The 19,278-nt window shown below is 42.1% G+C and overlaps 1 protein-coding gene across 1 annotated transcript in view; it reads right to left on the bottom strand.

Annotated features, from left to right (window-relative positions):
* Positions 1 to 19,278, bottom strand: part of Negr1 (neuronal growth regulator 1) — a 704,443-nt gene that overhangs the window by 272,872 nt on the left and 412,293 nt on the right. Inside the window, exon 3 of the mRNA XM_048453517.3 lies at positions 7,952 to 8,077. Within this exon, the coding sequence (XP_048309474.2) occupies positions 7,952 to 8,077 (126 nt within the window). The remainder of the gene's footprint in view (positions 1 to 7,951; positions 8,078 to 19,278) is intronic.

Genomic DNA, 19,278 nt, shown 5'->3' on the forward strand with positions numbered 1-19,278 from the left:
CATCCAGGCTACTCTACAATGGAGCTGGAGTCACAGCCTGCAATCTGAAGATCTAGTATTGTTGAAATATCATCAGCATAAATTGCTAGTTTTACTGATTTTTTTTCTCCTTCTTTTCGAACATCAGCCAGCAAAGTGCAATGTCAGGGCTGCAAACCTGAAGCGGTGTTTGGATGACGGGCTGCAGCTTGTCAGAGCACACAAGGCTCGGAAGAGTGCAGCTTGCGTGGTGTTGGCCAGGGTTCTCTCCCACAAAACAGAAACACTAATGAAAACTAACACTTCTGGATTGTGCCTGTGGTGACATGAGCTAATTTCACAATTATTTTAAATAAGAGATTGCCATAGTGTATATGGCTTTCATTTTTTAACAGCCTTCCATTTTTTTCTGATAGCTAGTAATTACCATCTTCTGTCCTTGGGTTTTATATTATACAACTTTGGAAACTAATATAGGAGAAACTAGAAAATAATGTTTCATGTCCAAGTGTCCTGTGGCATGGGAGCCAACAAATCTTTAATTATTTTAAAGATTTATTTTATTTTTTAACCATGTGCAGGTGTGTGTTTCTTTGTATGGGTGTATGCTGCAGTATTTATGGAGACCAGAGGTGTTGGATCCCTAGTGGTTGTGATCTGCCGACTTAGTGCTGGGAATCAAACTCAGATCTTCCTCAGGAGCAGAACATGCCCTTGACAGCTGAGCCATCTCTCAGCCCGGACCTTTTCTTAAAGCCTACGACAGTAAAGGTTGCTGCTTCCCAAGTGTTGGCTACTCCAGCACACACAGTTGCCACGGTCACAGAGAAGGTCAAGAGCTACCTACATTTTACCAGGAGGAGGAGGGCAGGGGAGGCACAGATAGGTGTCTCACCGTCTCTCACACACGGGAATTCATTCATGGTTTATCTAGAAACTGCCCTCGATAGTACTTCAGCCTATTCAGTAGGCACTTAGTAGGTTCTATGTGCTACTCTGCTACGCCATCCCAACTTGACACACAAACTAGAGTTACCTGAAATGAAAGAACCTCAAATGAGAAAATACCTCTATAATCTGGGGCTGTAGGCAAGTCTATAAGGCACTTTTTTAAATTAGTGATTGATGAGGCAAGGCCGTAATGGGTGGGATCACCCCGGGACTGGTGATCCTGGGTTTTATAAGCCATCAGGCTGACAAGCTATAGGTTTCTGCCCTGTTTGAATTCCCATCCTGACTTCCTTCAGTGATGAACACTTCCAGATATGGAAGTGTAAACCAGATATTCCCTTTACTCCTCGAGAAACTTGGGTCATAGTGTTTTATCACAGCGATGGTCACCTTAATTAAGGGCAACTGTATGTTCTCTGCAACAGACTCATTTAAAATACCATGTCCAGATTGAAAAATAAACACAGTGCTTCATAGACTTATTTTCTATGTGCAAAAATGCAAAAGGCAAATATTCTGCGATAGGTGGTTAAAAACTGAACCTGGAGTCCGTGATTCATCTGGGCAGGCTGCTGAGCACACCCTTGGTGAGCACACCCTCGGGGCAGCCCTCCCCGGCACCTGTATCACATGCATGACCGCTCGGTGACACTTTCTTTGGTTCTCGTACGTTCAGGGCATCCCAACCCACATCCTCATGCTTGAACAGCAAGCATTTCACTCCTTGACCCACCTCCCAGAACTAAAAGTAACTTTTGAGTTTGCAGTCTCATTTGGGTGAAGCTGTGGGAATTACACTCAAGACCCACCAATTGGCTCCTCATTTTTAGGGAGCTGATGGGAATTCTGTGTGGCCCAAGCCACAAACACATTTCAGTAGTGTGTTAGCTATCAGCCCTGAGGAAAGTTTCCTAATCATGCCCTCTGTTGTTGTGTTCTGAACTGGCCATTTCACTGTATACTGTGATTTGGGTAAAAGTATTACCAACATTTTATATAAGGAACATAAACAAGTTCACTCATTAGCCTATAATGCTAGTGCTGGTCGGAGGAAGTGCTGGCTCTCAAGCTCAGTGTTAATGTGACAAAGTGCAGAGTCTTGAGCTCCATGCTGCATGCACACCGCGGGGTCCTGGAAACTCTCCAGGAAAGGAATTGGCCAAAGAGCAGAGGAAGCAGTCACATCATCCACATTCGTTCACATCAACTTCTATAGCACCAGCAATTACTTTCTCATGTTTTCTTTGCCTTCACATACTGCTTTTGCTTATGATTCCATGCATGCTTACACACACACACACATGCACACACCCTAAGGACCCTCTTTAGGGCTGCTCTATTAACTAAGAAAAATGCTTTTCTATGTTTTCTTCCTTTTTTATACTTCGATTTTTTTCTTCCATAGCCTTCCCTTTCCCCTTCCTTCCTTCCTTCCTTCCTTCCTTCCTTCCTTCCTTCCTTCCTTTCTTCCTTCCTTCCTTTCCTCCCTCCCCCCTCCTCTCTCTCTCTTTCTCTCTCTCTCTCTCTCTCTCTCTCTCTCTCTCTCTCTCTCTCACACACACACACACACTTCTCTCTTTCCTTATCTCTCTCACACACTTTTCTTTCTCTTTAGTTTAATTAACTAATTATTTTTTACTGAAAGAAAAAGCAAATGCTTGATTTGGTTGCCCTCCTCCTACCTCCTCCTCTCCCTATTTCCTTGACTCCCAACCCCACTTAAATCCTCCCTTCTCCTGCCTTTTCATTTCCTGTCCTGAAGTCATTTACATTGTGTGTTGTACTAGAACTTCAGAGGAACTCATCTGGACAGCTGATTCACTGATTATTTTACCATCGCAGATCAACCATGCCCCATGTGTATCCTGTCAGTCGGAGTTAAGTAAGTGATTTATCCCATAGGTGGGCCAGGGCATAGACAAAAGCCCAGCACTCTGCAATGCCAGGTCACACAGACATATGGCAGGCACATCATATAAAATCATAGACACACAGACATACCCCTCAATAGCTAAGTTAAGAACAATTTGAACATCTAAATGATTAAACAGTGATGAACTATAAATAAACATGAACATTTTTCTAAAAGTTGCTAATCTACCAACAAAAGTATTTTTAATAAATAAGAAATTGGGTACCATGAGTTTCTTGTTGGCAGCACACTATCCGGGACTAACTGGTACAGAAAGGAGGGTTGGTGAGCTACAAAGAAGCCATCAGTTCTACGAGCAGAGGAAGGCATGAATGATGAAGGATTCACAGTAATGTCACCAAGAAAGGGATGACTGACAACAGAGGACTATTTCCTGTCGTCTCGTGAATGCTCTCCCTGCTGCTTAGTGGAAGCATGGGGTGAGGGAAGGAGAAACTCCAGAGTGTAGGAACCAATTAGCACCCTGATTGGTAAACTGAAATTAAAGCTGCCAGTGAGGGAGGATTGGATGCAATGTACTCTAAAGTAGATCCCCTGGGAAAGGACACAATCTACTTAGTTCCTGATGGCCACAGCTATTCCATAGCCTGGAGGAAAGAGGTTATAACTCTGAAATAGAAACATGTTTTTAAAAAAGGGATCATAACAATGTCAGGAATCAAAGAAAGCTTGAAGAACTCACCTCCTCCAAAGTGGAAGGTACTAACACTAAACTTGGGGTAAAAACAGTGTGTGGAACTTACTCCTTCTATATTTGACAGAAATGTTTGCTCATGAGCATAGTGCTGTATCAGGGGGTCAAAACGCATCATGGATTCAGTGACTGGTGTGAGATTCAATGTTGAGTTTTCTGGCACTGAAAAGCGGTGAAACTCACTATGTAGAACAGGCTAGCTTTGATCTTATGGCCACCCTCCTACATCAGCCTTCTAACTGATGGAATTATAGGCCTGCACATCCACGTAAGGCTTCATGTAAAGACCCTTGAGATTGTGTAAATTCTCTATAAACACAAAGTGAAATATCATGCTACATAGAAAACCAAGGAATATTCTCAAATCACCTTATAATATATATATATGTATATATGTATATATGTATATATATATATATATACACACACACATCCCCTGACTTAATTACAGTTCAGTAGTTCAGTCTGGGAGCTTTGAGGATACCTTGCTGCAGAAATGATCCAGGCTCAGGGGAAGTAGCTTGGAGGTGGATATGTAGTGTATATTCTCATGAGAATGTACCAGAACAGGCCCAGGGCTGCCACACTGTTGAGCTATGATGCTGGGTGCATTAAGCGTACGTGGATGTACCATGTGCTCTTCCTATGATGGGTGGATCTGGGTGTAACGCTCTCATAGGTATCAAGTCAGCTAGAATCATCTAGGAAAAGGAAATATTGAGGTATTGCCTCCTCAGATGGGCCTGTGGCCAAGTCTATGGGGCATTTTCTTTAATGATGATTGATGTGGAAGGACTCTTAGTCCCCTGTGGGCGGCACCACCTCTGAGCAGGTGTTCCTGGGGTATATAAGAAAATAATCTGGGATGGGGAGCAAACCAGTAAGCAGAGTTCCCTTGTGGTCTCTGCTTCTGTTCCTACCTCCAGGTTCCTGACTTGAGTTCTTTCCCTGCCTTCCCTTGGTGATGGAATGCTGACCCAAATGAACTCTTTTCTCTTCCAAGCTGCTTTCAGTCATAGTGTTTATCATGCCAGAGAAAGCAAAATAGGGCATAGGCTGAGCAGCTTGCAGAGAAAGAAGCCATGGTTATAAATGAGTTAAGAAATGTATTGATCTAAAATCTCAGTGAAGCACACAGCAGATGAAGGTACAGGAGGGTGGCGACTCCTTCTGCCTATAGGGCTGCCTGGGGCATGATCATACCAATACACAGCTATTGATCAGGGAAGATCCAGAGGAAGCCACCATCCTGAGACCTGCGAGGAACCCTTCAATCAACCACTGGGATGAGACACTGGGAGTTATCTAAAAACTAGTAAACAGAACAAAACAAGTACATTGCATGTGTACAGAACCCAGTCATGGCTTCTGCAGAGAGCACCGGAGCTGGTCATGGGCTGACGGCTGTTTTCAGGTGTGTACTCTTCCATTACACAGCAAAGCATAACAGCAGATAAAGCAGGACATTGATGTTTTCCAGGTTAAAAAAAATGAATAAGTGAAATCCACTTTTGCCTTCAAGTATAAATACATAAGTTAAAAGAATTATCAGGCATGCTTCCTGAAGCAGCATTAGAATATAGAACCCTTAACACATTATAATTCTAAATTTATGAAAATATTCTCAGAGTCCATCTATTCGTAGATAATTATTAATGTTTATGCTAATTTCACTCATTTTCTTGGTGTGCCAGAATCGGAAAAATGAATCTGTGCTGGTTAATTTATAAACCCAATCTGTCTTCCTTTCAGTTTGTGATGCTATCTGCAATCTTTATTCTAATAACTTCAGTAACTGGCATTCTTGTTATTTAATTAAACTAAAATATTTCTAAGGATATATGAAAAGGCAAATGTGCACAGCAAGCAAGCGCAGCGAAATGGGAGCGTTAAGTCCAAAATACTAATCTAAAATTAAATGTAGATAGAAATTGTGTACTTCATTCTTACAAAACTCATAGTGCCATCAGATTTTATCCATGGAGAGATGATTAAGAGTCGTTTGTACATTTGAATATCACCTTATAGTTCTCAGGGCACATTTACATCTGTTCCTTCCTTCCAGTCCTGCCACATCTGAGATGCTAAGCTGGAAGTAGAATGTTGGGTACTGTGAGACGTGAGGACAAATACAGACACATCTACTGCACACTGTGTAACATATTAATGTTCTGACATCTTCTTTTCAATCGTTCTTTCTTACTTTAAAGTGTATTTACTTTTTAGTTTTATGTGCACTGGTGTTTTGCCTGCAGGTAAGTCTGAGTGAGGGTCTTAGTTCTTGGCGTTACAGACAGTTGTTAGCTTGCCATGGGGGTGTTGGGATTTGAACCTGGGTCATCCAGAAGAGCAGTCTATGCCCTTAGCCAATGAGCCGCCCCTCCAGCCCCGGTACTGTTACATCTTGCTCTTAGAAAATGCAAAGGGAATGGATGCTGAGGTTCTCATGATGAAAACAATGGCAACACACTTATTAGCCGGCTGGCTGGTTCTACCTGTTTGAGAATGCATATGCTTCAAGCTATCACATCCATGATAGATACTCGTGACTCTTGTCAGTGCAAACAATAACTAGAGATCTTTGCTATGCAGATTTGGGAAGTAGGAAACACTTGAGGACAGCAGAGAGCCAGTCAATGACTAGCTGAATGCAAGCATAAACCTCTCAGGTTAGAAAGCAGTGCATTTGACACTGGGTCTCAGTTTCTGTGCCCACTTCCGGCCTGTAGAGAACCTGCCATGTGTTCAATGTTCACATGTCCGTTTTGTGGCTTCTGTCAAGGGAAGTCTTGGCAGTCGACGATACCCTCGAACTTCAGAACTGTTACAGGAGCTTAATGCACACCTCAGAAGTGTGTGAAGCTAGCATATTGATTTTTCTCTCCCATTAATAGCAATACTTAGCACCCGGTGTGGGTGATTCTCATTAGACCCACTGCACAAATGAGGCAACTGGAAGACACTTAAGGAATGAGCGATGTTAAATAAAGCATTAGCAGATGAAGTAGATGTTCCAAGTGTGCTCTTTTCTACGCCTACATAAAATGTTCCTTTCTGGTTTTATTAAGAGCAGTCTCATTGTTCGTGCCAGCTTTGTGGAAGTTTTTTTCTTCCAAAAATAGAAGAAAAACAACTGAAGTAAAATTGTATTAATCTAAAAATGTGCTGTGTTCCTAGACAATAGAATAATATTGTCACTTTCAAGAAATTCTCAAAGCTACAGGTGAAAACTTCTCTTTCTTCATTTTGTAGTATTTATTTGAGGTGGGGCTGTATGCACAGGCACATGTACACACTGAACCCAAAGACCGAGTTTTAGGGTCTTTTGGTAAAGGTAGAGCTGGGCCCTTGCAAGCCTGGGGCTTCTTCTATTACTCCAGACTCGCAAACCGCACTCATGCTTTGGCATTCCAAATGCAGGACCTATTTGCATGATGATTGATTGTCACTAACTTGCTAGAATTGACTTCAAGTCTTCTTGTAGTAGGAAGCATGGGCCCTTTGTTCGTCCTGCCTGGCTAGCTTACACCAGAAATAATCACACAGAAATTGTATTAATTAAATTACTGCCTGGCCCATTATATCTAGCCTCTTCTTGGCTAACTCTCACATATGAGTTTAACCCATCTCCATTAATGTGTATCACCACTTGACTGTGGCTTACTGGGATGAGTCTAATCAGTGTCTGTCTCAGGCAGGAGAACCATGGCATCTGCCTGACTCTGCTTTTCTTCCCAGCATTTTGTTCTGTCTTCCCCACCTACCTGAGTTCGACCCAATCAACTAAGCCAAGGCAGTTTCTTTAATAACAAATGAAAGCAACACAAATACACAAGGACCTGCTGCACCATTTTCTGGATGATGTGCAAAGTGTAGTTGTAGAAGTCATGGGTGCCTAGAAACAGCCACAGACCTCATGCCACCAGCTACGTGATCTCTGCGTATAAACCACTCCCATGTGAGGACTTCTGGATCCCTTCATCAGGTAAAGATAATTCTAACTCCCAAACCTTTGATTCTGCACAGCGACTTGGAATCAGGCTTAGCAACTCACAGTCTGTATAATTCCACTCTCTCCTGATTTCCTCAGCTCTGCCTGCTGGCTATCAACAAGTGATGTTGCTGAATAAGTCCCGCACACATTTAAATGAACAGTTTTTTTTTCTGTAGTAATAATTCCATTCTAGCCTTTTCTATTGATTTGTGATTACCCAGAATGTTAAAATGAAAACATCGTTGTCTAGAAATCAAGAGGCCTTATTACTGACGGACTTGGGCGGTTCATCCCTGCAGTTTCCTTGAGCCTGTCTGTAGGCATAATCCCATGAAGGATGAGGGAAACGAAAGGGGTTCACTCACTCTCTGAACTGCCCACGCTGCATGTCGACACTCACCTGATGGGGAGATATGCCTCCAGGAAATGGCAGGCTCTGGCTTCCCGGTGGCCAAACAAGTGAGGGTAACATTGGTCCCTTCATTGATGATCATGTCATTTGAGATGTCATATATTTTCGGAGGAACTGGAAAGACAAACAAATACACAGAGGTGAGATTCAGTATCCATAGGGATTGTTGAAATACCCTTGAGTAACCCTGAGAGGTTACTGGTCACCATTCTTCAGTCCTCTGATCTTGTCTCCTGTAGAGCTCTGTAGAAACATTGGTTAGATTTATTTTCTCTAATTTTTGACATTAAGTGCTTCAATACAAAAACAATATTTAATCATAAAGTTTTAGTATCCACTAAATGTTTACTATGAATGACTTGTGCTGAGTGATTTAAAATATGGACCCATCTCCCTAGTCTACCTGGAATCGTTACCATCATGAGGGCTTTGCTTTGAAAATGGTTCACAACAGACCCACTGTGCCTACTTGCTAACCTCTGAGCTGCGTGGAGCAGTGTGGGAATGAAATGGAGGGTTGCCTTAGGGCCACAGAGGCGCATGCAGCTTCTGCTTTGTACTGAAGATCATGGGGTTGGACATCCTCGGAGCCCAGTGTTCTAGGGAGCACAGGTAGTGTAGTAAGAACTCATATGGGTAATAATAAGACGGTAGGTCATGGCAGGGTTTGCCTGCCTGTCATGCCCTTATACATGGGGTCTTTACAAGGGTGAGGGGGAAGCATACTGGGAGCTTTCTGATGCATTAGACTTGGGAAACTTTTATCCCAGACTTTCTTTGTGAAATACAATTTATTAAATGAAAAGAAAGAAACTTTAACTAAAACATTAATCAAAAAATAAAAGAAATCTCTTAGGATTAAATTGTCCTAGTCTGACAAGCCAGTTGGTCTGACAAGCCAGTTGGTCTGATTTAGGACTCTACAGTATAGGTCTGTGGTCTGTGATAATGTCTAGTCTTGCAGAACAAGCACTGTGAACTGTCTTAACTTCAGAGTCTTCATTGAGACACAGAGACAAAAATTGGACAGATAGTCCACGGCCACGATGGGAGCACATGAGTCAGCACAGTTACAGAGGTAAGAAAGGAGCCTGGCATCAACATTCCTATTCTAATTGAATGGTGTGAAGCACACACGTGACAGTGGGGTTTATCTTCAGAAATATTCTCCAATATCACCATCCTGGAAGTGATGTCATCACTCTGACAATGATGTCATGGCTCTGACAATGTCATCATTATCACTTTGACAATGATGTCATTGCCCCGACAATGTTATCATTATCACTTTGACAATGATGTCATTGCCCCAACAATGCCATCATTATCACTTTGACAATGACATCATCACTCTGACAATGCTGTCATTATCACTTTGACAGTGGTGTCATCACTCTGACAATGATATCATCGCTCTGACAATGACATCATTATCACATTCACAACGATATCATCACTTTGACAATGCCGTCATTATCACTTTGACAATGATGCCATTGCTCCGAAAATGTCGTCACAACTTAGGCAATGCTATTTTCAATTTGACAGTGACATCGTCTCTTTAATAATATGCACAGCTATCATGTAGAACTTAGCTTATGCTTGACTTTAAATAATTGCAGTATTTTGATGATGCCAGGGAAATTTAAGTAGGAAAGAATTAGTCACCTGGATAGATTAAAAAACTATCCCTTCCTGAAGGGTCATTTGAGTTATTCCATTTTGGTCTGTATTTTTCAACAGTTACTTTAAAGTCCAGTAGCTAAACATTGCAATTTTATAAGCTACCCATATTTTTATATGATACTTGATTACTTTTTAGAGAACCAGAGCTCAATCACAAGAAAATCAAGCTGCTATATTTGTAACCATTGGTTCAAGTGACTGAGGAAGAACATGGCTGCTGAGCATATACTATGTGAGTGTGTCCAAATGACACATATTAAATACATTATCATCAAGATCTTTACTTAGCTCTTCTAAGGCAAACAACAAAAATAACAACAGTTCTAAACTAATTTTATTTTTGGTTTAACTGGAATGAACACAAATAGAGAACTTAACATTCTAGAAAGATGAGAGACAGAAGAGTTACTGAAAATAAAGCTATAATACCAAAAATATATTGTTTGGGGTTCTAGAGATGGCTCAGCTCTAAAGAGCTTGCTGTATGAACAGGAGGACCTGAGCTTGCATCTCCAGTACCCATGCAAAACGTCAGGCATGGTGGTGCATGTCTCTAATGCCACTGCTGGGGAACAGGAGACATGGGCTCCCTGGGGTTTGCTGCCCACTGCAGCTGAATTGTGAGCTGCAGTTACTGTGGAGAGGGAGGGAAGAGGACACCATAAACAAACTGCTGGATTTTTCTCTCTCTCTCTCCATCTCTCTCTCTCTCTCTCTCTCTCTCTCTCTCTCTCTCTCTCTTTCTCTCTCTCTCTCACTCACACACACACTCATATATACATATATATACATATATATATATATGTACACACAAAGAAGCAACACACATAAAACACATACACACTATATATAACATGTAGATATATCAGATTTAGGTATAAGTCTGCTAAACTATGAGATATTTGTACATATGTAAACATATACATACTTACATATAGGCATATAATGCCACTGCCCACTACAGAAAAATGCCAGATAGTACTTACACAGGGTTTTAATAAACTATGGATATATTATTTTACAAAGTCAGATGTGTTAACTGATTCAGTTGGGCCAGGGTCTGTATATTTATTAAAAACCCTGCTACCCTGTAACAATCATTCACTCTCGTCCTCTACAGCATCCCCTTTCCGTCAGTGCCATCTGAGCCTGTATCACCTGCACCTCTGGTGTTCATCATCCCACTGAGTTCACGCCAAGCATTAGGGTTTGACTATCTGGGAAGCAACCCAGTCTCTTAGTCACACACTTTGACTCAACAATTCCCAGCTAGATGTCAGTGCTGAGAGGGGGCGTGGACCCACGGAGTCACCTGTTATTTCAGAGATGGTGATCACCTCCCAGTATGTGCTACAGAGAAGGCATATCTGCAAGGTGGATACTAAGAAGAAAATAATTCTCTAGCTGAATTCTTTCCCAGGATGTGTCTAAAGCCAACAGCAGGTGCCTTGTGGAAATACTGGTGACCCCTGTCTGTGCTGGTGCTGGTAGAGGTGAAAACAAGTGAAGCATTGTCGCTGAATATTCAAAACCATTGCACATTCAGCTTCCAAGCGTTACGGTTTCTACTAAATTCTGTGGAGAGAATCATTCTAGACCTACAGAAGATACAGGAAGTTAGAAAGATAATCACCACCCCTAAGACATTTAAAGGAGAGAGCAGATAAGGACGTTACTGAGAGACTGGCTTCCCACATTGCCTTCCACATCTTTGCCAGTGCTGGTTTTCATAAGTAAGTTGTATAACCATTCATGTAGCTCAAGCTCAGCCTGTAATGGAGGAAAATGTCCCATTCCTATGCTAGACAGCTAAGGGGAATGTGAAGGACGGGTCAAATGAATGAAAATCATAGTGGTCATCTCTGACAAAAATAAGATGAGTGCAGAGAAAGTCTCAGGAACTTTACAAGATGCACCAGCTAAAGAGGAGGAAGGGAAGGTAGCTAAGGCTCTACCCATGACCAGAACAGGGCAGGATAGCACAACCCTCTGAGGCCCAGCTGTGAGAGATGATTCCTCCAGCAGCTTGTGTGTCTCAGTGATGGAGGCCGCATGTGGGAGGAATCTTGAATATTCAGAATACTTGTGTGGCTCATAGTGAGCCCAGTATTCTAAGTGTTTACATACTGTCACAGAAAACTACAAATAAAAGACACTTCATATTCTGTATATGTTTTCTTTTTGTTAGAATTTTATTTAATTTTTATTTCTTGTTCTTATTTACTTAAAAGTATTAACAATTCTCTGAGAATTTTACAGCATGTGTTTGCATCCTATGTACCTAGTTTATACTAACCTAGGTTCTTTCCTACAGATGCACCCAGTCAATGAATAATTTCAAAAACATTAGCTACATAGCTGTAGGTTTTAAGAAGTATCTTGGATTGCTATGCACATTGTTTCTGGATTTATGATCTGGAGCACAAAAATAATTTATTTTTGCAAAATTTATTCTTCTAAATGTGACCCATCAAAGCATGACAGGCAAGAAGCGTGTGGGGGTGCACACCAATTACTGAGCGATGTAGAGATTCGTGGGCAACTTGTTCTTCCTCCGTTTAAAACTGAACTCAGGTCAGCAGGCTGAGGCAGTATCTTTATACATCTCTTGGGTCCAAGGTTAAGTATGTTTAAACTCACATCCATTTACAGTAACATAACCTGTCTTGTCCTTATGTTGTGTGTGGTCCTGGAACTCAATTGTTCATTTACACCCCTTCTTCAACCGTTCATTGGCCCTCAGACAGGAGATGAGTCATGTTTAGAGGCCTCTCTGGATTTAGATTCTCTAAAGGTAATTTACTTCCTGTTGTAGGTTTCACTTTACCAAAGGGGGGAAAAATAAAGAGTCCATCTGACCTGATGCCACCGAGTCATCTGTCCGTGTTCTTGGCAGGGCATTTGGTACGGAAGAGTTCCCAGCATGCACATTCAAACTGGGAGGTCACATGCTCCACACAGAGACTTAGCATTAACCCACTACTTGTATCGAATTCGTGAATAGATGTTATTTCATGTAATATACACATTTTTAAAATTTTATCTCTTGGGGGTTTGATACAGGACACTTTTATTTGTGACAATGGATACAAGTCATGGCGTTCATCCTCATTGTCCCTCTTATACCACTCACCCTCCTGAGCCCCTTCCCTGTGAGTCTCTTCCTACTTCTTTGTTCATTTTGTGAGCAGTTGAGCTTAATTTGACTGCTTATATAAACACGGGTGGGGGCTTCTTGATTGTACACAGGTGTTTCATTTCACACGCTCGGGATCACTCTGTCACCACCTGTACTACCAGCCCACGCTTGCTGACACATGAATAATCTTTTATTTATTTATTTATTTTTGTAATGACCATCCTTCATGGATTTAATGCAAACTTCTTCCATGAACTCAAAACAGATTACTAGTGATTGGAGAACCCCCATAAAGGCAACATAGTCTGTGGATCAGTAGAGTGTTTGTGTGTTTGGAGATGACATTACAAGTCCATGCAGGCATTTTCTAGAAGGAACAAACTAAACATTTTGCTCTGAGGTATGGTTACATTACACATGGAGCTGAGTCACGCATGATGCTGAGAGCTCTTACTGAGCACATGAGATGGAGGTTTTGACTGTGGGTATGTCATGGGGACTTCCAGGGTCTGCCACAAAGTGCTGGGTAACTAGGGACAAGTCAACGCCCCATCAGTCTTGTGCTGTGAGGTCACAGCCCTCTGCATAGCTTCATTGAAGGATGATGACTTTGTAAGTCTCGTGACTACAGATTATCCAGGGCACTGTCCAGTGTTCACAGCAACAGCCATATCCTTGGCATCAAAACTGCTCCTCCTACTATTATTTTATATCATCAGGGCATTGTTTCATAGACAAACACACTTCATCTTTCAATTCTCTGAAGTTACAAGCTCTTCTCCAAAATCCTCAGGGTCAGGATCCCAATGCCTCTGACGGGACTGCCAAAAACACTAGCTAGCTCCTCCTAACTTGTTCACCAGAACAAATAAGAAATATAAATACAAGTGATTCTGTCTCTTGTCACCATAATTTATTTCATTCTCTCTACCTTTACATGTTCTACCCTCAAAACATGAGTGACATGAATTCCTGAGGGACTTCTGTTTATTGAGACAGGGTTTCTCTATGTAATAGCTTTGACTATCCTGGAACTAGCTTTTGTAGACCAGGCTGGCTTTGAACTCACAGAGATCCGCTACCTCTTCCTCCTGAGTGCTGGGGTTGCTGAGTGTGTGCTCCTGCCTATGTGTTTCCACCTGTCTCAGATTTGCACAGTGAAGTCCTAACTCCACAGCTGATGGGGAGAGGAGGCACTTTGGGATTAACGTGTTCGTGAGTGTGATGAGGGCCACTATAAAAGAGACCCTGGCAGTTTACACCCTTGCCCTCTAAAAAGATGCCACATATGGGGAAGGGGCCCTTTCTACTATGTTTGTCAGCATCTTTGGTCTTCTGAGCCTCCAGAGAAGTAAGAAATAAATTTCTGCCACTTACAAGTGCCTCTTTGCTTTCTGTTTGTGCCAATGGTATTCATTTTGTTTATTTATTTATTTATCTATCTGTCTATTTATTTATTTATTTATTTACATCTTCCTTTAGTAGAGCAGAAGTCAAGGCCTAGAGTAGAACCCTCTTTATTCATGTGTAACTGGAAAAGCTCTGGCACCTGTGAGATGAATATCTGTATTTTTCACCTGTATAATAAGCTAAAATTTCTTCAACTTTTCTGTGAAAATTCTCCATGAAACTCTTAGCAGAAGTTTCCAGTCTGCCAAAAGCTCCCAAAATACCAACACAGAGGCTTATATTAATTATAAGTGTTCAGTCAATAGCTCAGGCTTATTACTAACTAGCTCTTACTACTTATACTAACCCATTTCTATTCATCTATATTCTACAGGTGGCTCGTGGCTTTAGCTGTCCTCCAGCATATCCTACTCCTTCTATGCCTCCTGGTGACCCCTCTGATTCCATCCTCAACTTCCCAACATTCTCTCTGTCTCAGGCTGTCTCTCCCAATCTCTTCCCACTCAGTAATCGGCCAATCAGCTTTCTATTAACAATAAAATCAATACATATTTACAGTGTACAGAAAGATTATTCCACAGAAGAAACTCTGGTCATCATGAGAAGGACACAATATAATTTTGAGAAGATGGTGAGGAGGCCAGTATTTCTTATCTTGTGGATGAGCTGAGCACAGGGTCCCCTTTCAACTCATGTATTCACATGGCTTCTCCTGCTCCATGCCTGTCATATCTTTGTCTCTCAACCTCTGAGATGCAACTGGACAATAACCATACATATTTACTTTAGCTGAATGGGATGTTGAATTGTAGGTAGTATTATCTCCTAGCTACAGTGATTTTTGTTTATTTGGTGTGTTTTTGAAGCTGTGCAAAGGTAGACTAAGCAAACAGGCTTTGGGCTGGGGAGATGGTGGCGTGGGTAGAGTGCCAGCTGAGCATGAGGATAAGAATTTGATTCCCGGCACTCGTATGAAAAGGGTGCGGTGGCATGTGCTTCTATTCTCAGAGCTGGGGTAGAGATCAAAAAACCCCAGGAGCTTTCTGCCCAGCCAGTTTATGAAATCAGTGGGGTCCAGATCCAAGTCAGAGACCTGTCGCAAAACACCAAACAGCCAAATTCACAAAGATATTGGTTAGTGGCAGAGGAAGACCCTGACACTGACCTGTGTGCCCCCACATGTACACACAAGTTCAGAGCACATGCATGCCTCCATGTAAGAACACAGCTATCACCTGTGTTGTGTATACCCCGCACAGTGTAGAGGCTGTTAGTTCAGAAACTGTATTTCTGACGCTTTTCCAAGCCTCTTGAGTCAACAAGCTAGACAGAACCATATATCTTGGGAAAATTGAATTTTTCTTTTCACTCTTATATCTGGCAACGGCTGGCAGTATCAAAAGAACATTCCTCCTTCCACAGGGTTGGCACCTCCCTTTCCCTCTTGGCCAGTCCCCAGAAGGTGCAAGCCCATCTCCGCTTCACAGTCAACCTTCTGGAAAGGTGTTGTTCTCAAACTGAGAGAAGAAATTGCTTCATGACTTCTTTTCAAAATGTGCTTGCGGGTGCTTGATGGCTTCATGGCCCACATCTAAGCAACAAAACCACTCTCCCAGCTGACAGACTGAAACTGACTTTATAGTTTATGGCATTTCAGAGATGTGTGTGGCTTCTCTCCTCATCCCATCACTCAAAGATGGTGAAAAGAAAAAAAAACACCAGAGCATAAGTTATAGATGTAAGCTCGCCAGATTCATGAATTGCCTACTGATGGGATATGCCAAAACAACTTAGGAGGTAAAGAACATGTTTGAGAGAAATATGTCTACCTCCTCCAGCTCCAACTTTGAATCATGTTGCAAACTTTAGTATTTTCCTCATCTAAAAGTATGCTCCACTATTTCTCAACCTATTGTATTCTTCAGGACACAGGCTATTAAAAAAGACAAAACAGCAATCATAACAGCACCCAGATGGCCACTCATACACTCACCAGAGGATATTTCCTAGTACCTACAGCATCAGAAATGGAGTCTCAAAAGGTCTATCTCTGTGACGTTAGAAATTCATATCATTCATAATTATAATATTAAGCCACAACACCTACAAAGAGGTGCCAGCAAAATGTTTTGAGACTATAAAATTACAAACTGATTTTTTCTGAAGGTGAGAATAGGCAAGGATGCTGATATTTGACCACATTTTGAAACAGAAGAAAAAGTGAGGAGGATGTGCTGATTAAACTGTATTGTCTTATATCCAGGTAGTGAAGGGGTAGAATCTAGTGAGCTTTCCCAAAACCTGAGTGGGAGGGGGAGCAAACGGAGAGATCTGAGAACACGTGTATGTGGTCTAGGTAATGAGTGTTTGATGCAGTCAGGTGGTTCCTCCTTAATATCTGTCCTATGGTTGGAGACTCGTTTCTTTATGATTCCTGGCACTGTTCCTTGTGTCCACGGTCTAGACGGGAGGGAGCTTAGGTGCTTGCAATTTGTTTTTGTTTGTTTGTTTGTTTTGTTTTTCGAGACAGGGTTTCTCTGTAGTTTTGAAGCCTGTCCTGAAACTAGCTCTTGTAGAGCAGGTTGGCCTCGAACACACAGAGATCCACCTGCCTCTGTCTCCCGAGAGTTGGGATTAAAGGTATATGCCACCATCACCAGCCTGGCCCTACAATTTGTTTTTTAATGGTAAGATTAGCAAGGTACATGAGGAAGTGCAGCCACCTGAAGACCCTTGGCAGCTTTTCCCATTAGGTTATTTCCTCCTGAGCAGTCAGGAACCGGTCTTCAGAAGCAGTACAGAAGGTGTGGGTGAGGATGGGAGGGGTTGGGCCCCATGGAGCGTGGAGTGATGCATAAATCCAGCATGAACATCACTTTCTCTTCCTTTCTTGCCCTTGTCTCTTCCCAGTTTAACGTGGGGGCAGATAAACGCTGGGATAAGAACACGAAGAATCTTTAAATTTTAAGACATATTTCTTCACCGAAAATGTTCTTAGATTACAGCTTTTCAAGGGCAAATGGAAACAAAACAGGCTTAGAAGAAAGTGAGTATACATGAACACTAAACATGATCAAAGAATTTGAATAGTCCTTTGGCCTTCAGAAGATTAGAAGCAGTTAAGTAACGGTTTTCATATTTTTATTGAGAGGCAGACTTTGTACTTGCTTTAAAACACTCAAGAAGTAAAATGAAGCATTGCCGCATTAGAGTTTTCATATTTGGGTGGGTATAGGATTGTTATTCGTGTTTCATTTGGGTTTTAGCATCAGTAGCGGCTGGTTCCTCCAGGGAATGTTTGTCCACTGGAGTTCAGACCCCTAGTGCACCTCAGGGTGGCACCAGCATTAGTAGTGTCTTGGATGTTCAGACATAAATACAGGATTGGAATTACAGCAGCAGCAGCAGCAGGAAGGGCAGGGCACACTGGGCAGAGCTGGTATCACAGGCTCAGGGAATAGCCTATGAGTCTGGGTTGCCACTGAGACTGCCCAGGAACCAACCCCATGTCTATAAACCTGCTGAGGCGGTAACATTTTATTAAGAATTGATAATGAGCATTTTCCTGGAAACCCTTTGGCAAAGTATTTTAAGAACTTTAGAAAAAACTAACTGGGTAGCTATGATGTGTCCCTTTCCAGGAATTTAGATCAAGGAAAGAAGGTGCCTGTTTTTAGTATGGTTATTCTTCCCATAAACCTGCTGACCAGTTTTGGAGCAGGGCCATAAAGTGCCCTCTGCATCAACTGAGAGGACTTCTTGTTTCCTCCTTGGTACTTGGAGTGAACCGTTTTCCTAAACCAGAGAAAACAGCAGATCTGTGTCAACCTAGAACCCAGATGCCTGCTTTGCAAACATTTCCCATAGCAGAAAGCTTGCTACAGGCTTTTTAGAACCTAAGGGTCCAAATGCACCCTTGGAGCTGTGGGGTACTTACGTACCACCTGCCTTGATTTCATGAAGAATGACCACTCTGCTTCACTGGGTTCAATGTGCACTCCTCACATGCCCAGGGCTCGGTAGCTGTTTTATTTTTACATTTCTTTTTTATCAGATTTTTATGTCTAAAAGCTGCTGTGGTGTTCTTGTGCTTGCAAAGCAAAGGTGCCATTTCAGCACCATTAGACAAATAATGTCTTCTTTGAAGTACACTCGTTCCTTTGTTCTTTGTAAATAATATTTATTATCCTAATTATGAAGATGATACCCATTTGCTGAAATTAGTGGGTGAAAAAACATGTAAAGAACAAGAAGGAAAATATCATAGATTGTAGCATCTGAGATGCACTTTGGTTGTTAAACAAAGTAGTGTTGCACTGTCATGTGACGGAATATCATACCACCATTAGGGGTGATCATTATTAGTAGCTTAATGTATTTTATGTAGGTCCTTTCAGGGATCCAGTTTTACATAGCTCCTCAATATTTCCATGGGGTCCAAAAAGCTCACTGGGAAAGAAGCTTTGGGTGAAAATAAATAATGCCTCCTCTGACTGTATAGTTTTGAAAGTGAGCTGGAATGGTATTGGGTGGAAATTGAAAATGTTTGCCTTGGCTCTCTGCCTTTCGTTTTGTTGGCAAAGCTCCTGACAGAGGGTGCCTACAGCAAGGGTGAAGGGCTGGTAGCTGGTGTAGCATGTGTCACTGAACAGAGTTCTCAGTGCCCAAGACCCTACTCCTTCTATGCACTCACAGGCCATGGATTCCTAGCACCCCTCCCCTAAGGATGGGCTCCATCCATCCCCACTCTGCTTGCTCTGAATTTGGTTTGCTACCGATGATTCCAAATGGAGAGCTGGAAGTGGAATGACTTCCAGCTGGGTTATAAAGTAATGGCATTTGTCTCCTGCCCTGGTCTCCAAGAATGCTCATTCCTGGAGGCTTGGGAGACCGTGTAGTTCGTCTGACCACCCTGGAGCTGCCCTGCTAGAGACAGCACATGGAGCTGCCACATGTGAGATTCTGAGACATCAGGGGTATAGCCCAAGATGGTTTACAGCTTACTGAGGTCAGAATTAGCCAGCTCAGCCTGGTGAGACTGTAGATGCTGGGTCCAAAGAGCTCAGACTGTAGCTTTGTG

This window comes from Myodes glareolus, chromosome 17 (assembly GCF_982192425.1).
Source record: "Myodes glareolus chromosome 17, mMyoGla1.1, whole genome shotgun sequence".
Lineage (NCBI taxonomy): Eukaryota > Metazoa > Chordata > Mammalia > Rodentia > Cricetidae > Myodes > Myodes glareolus.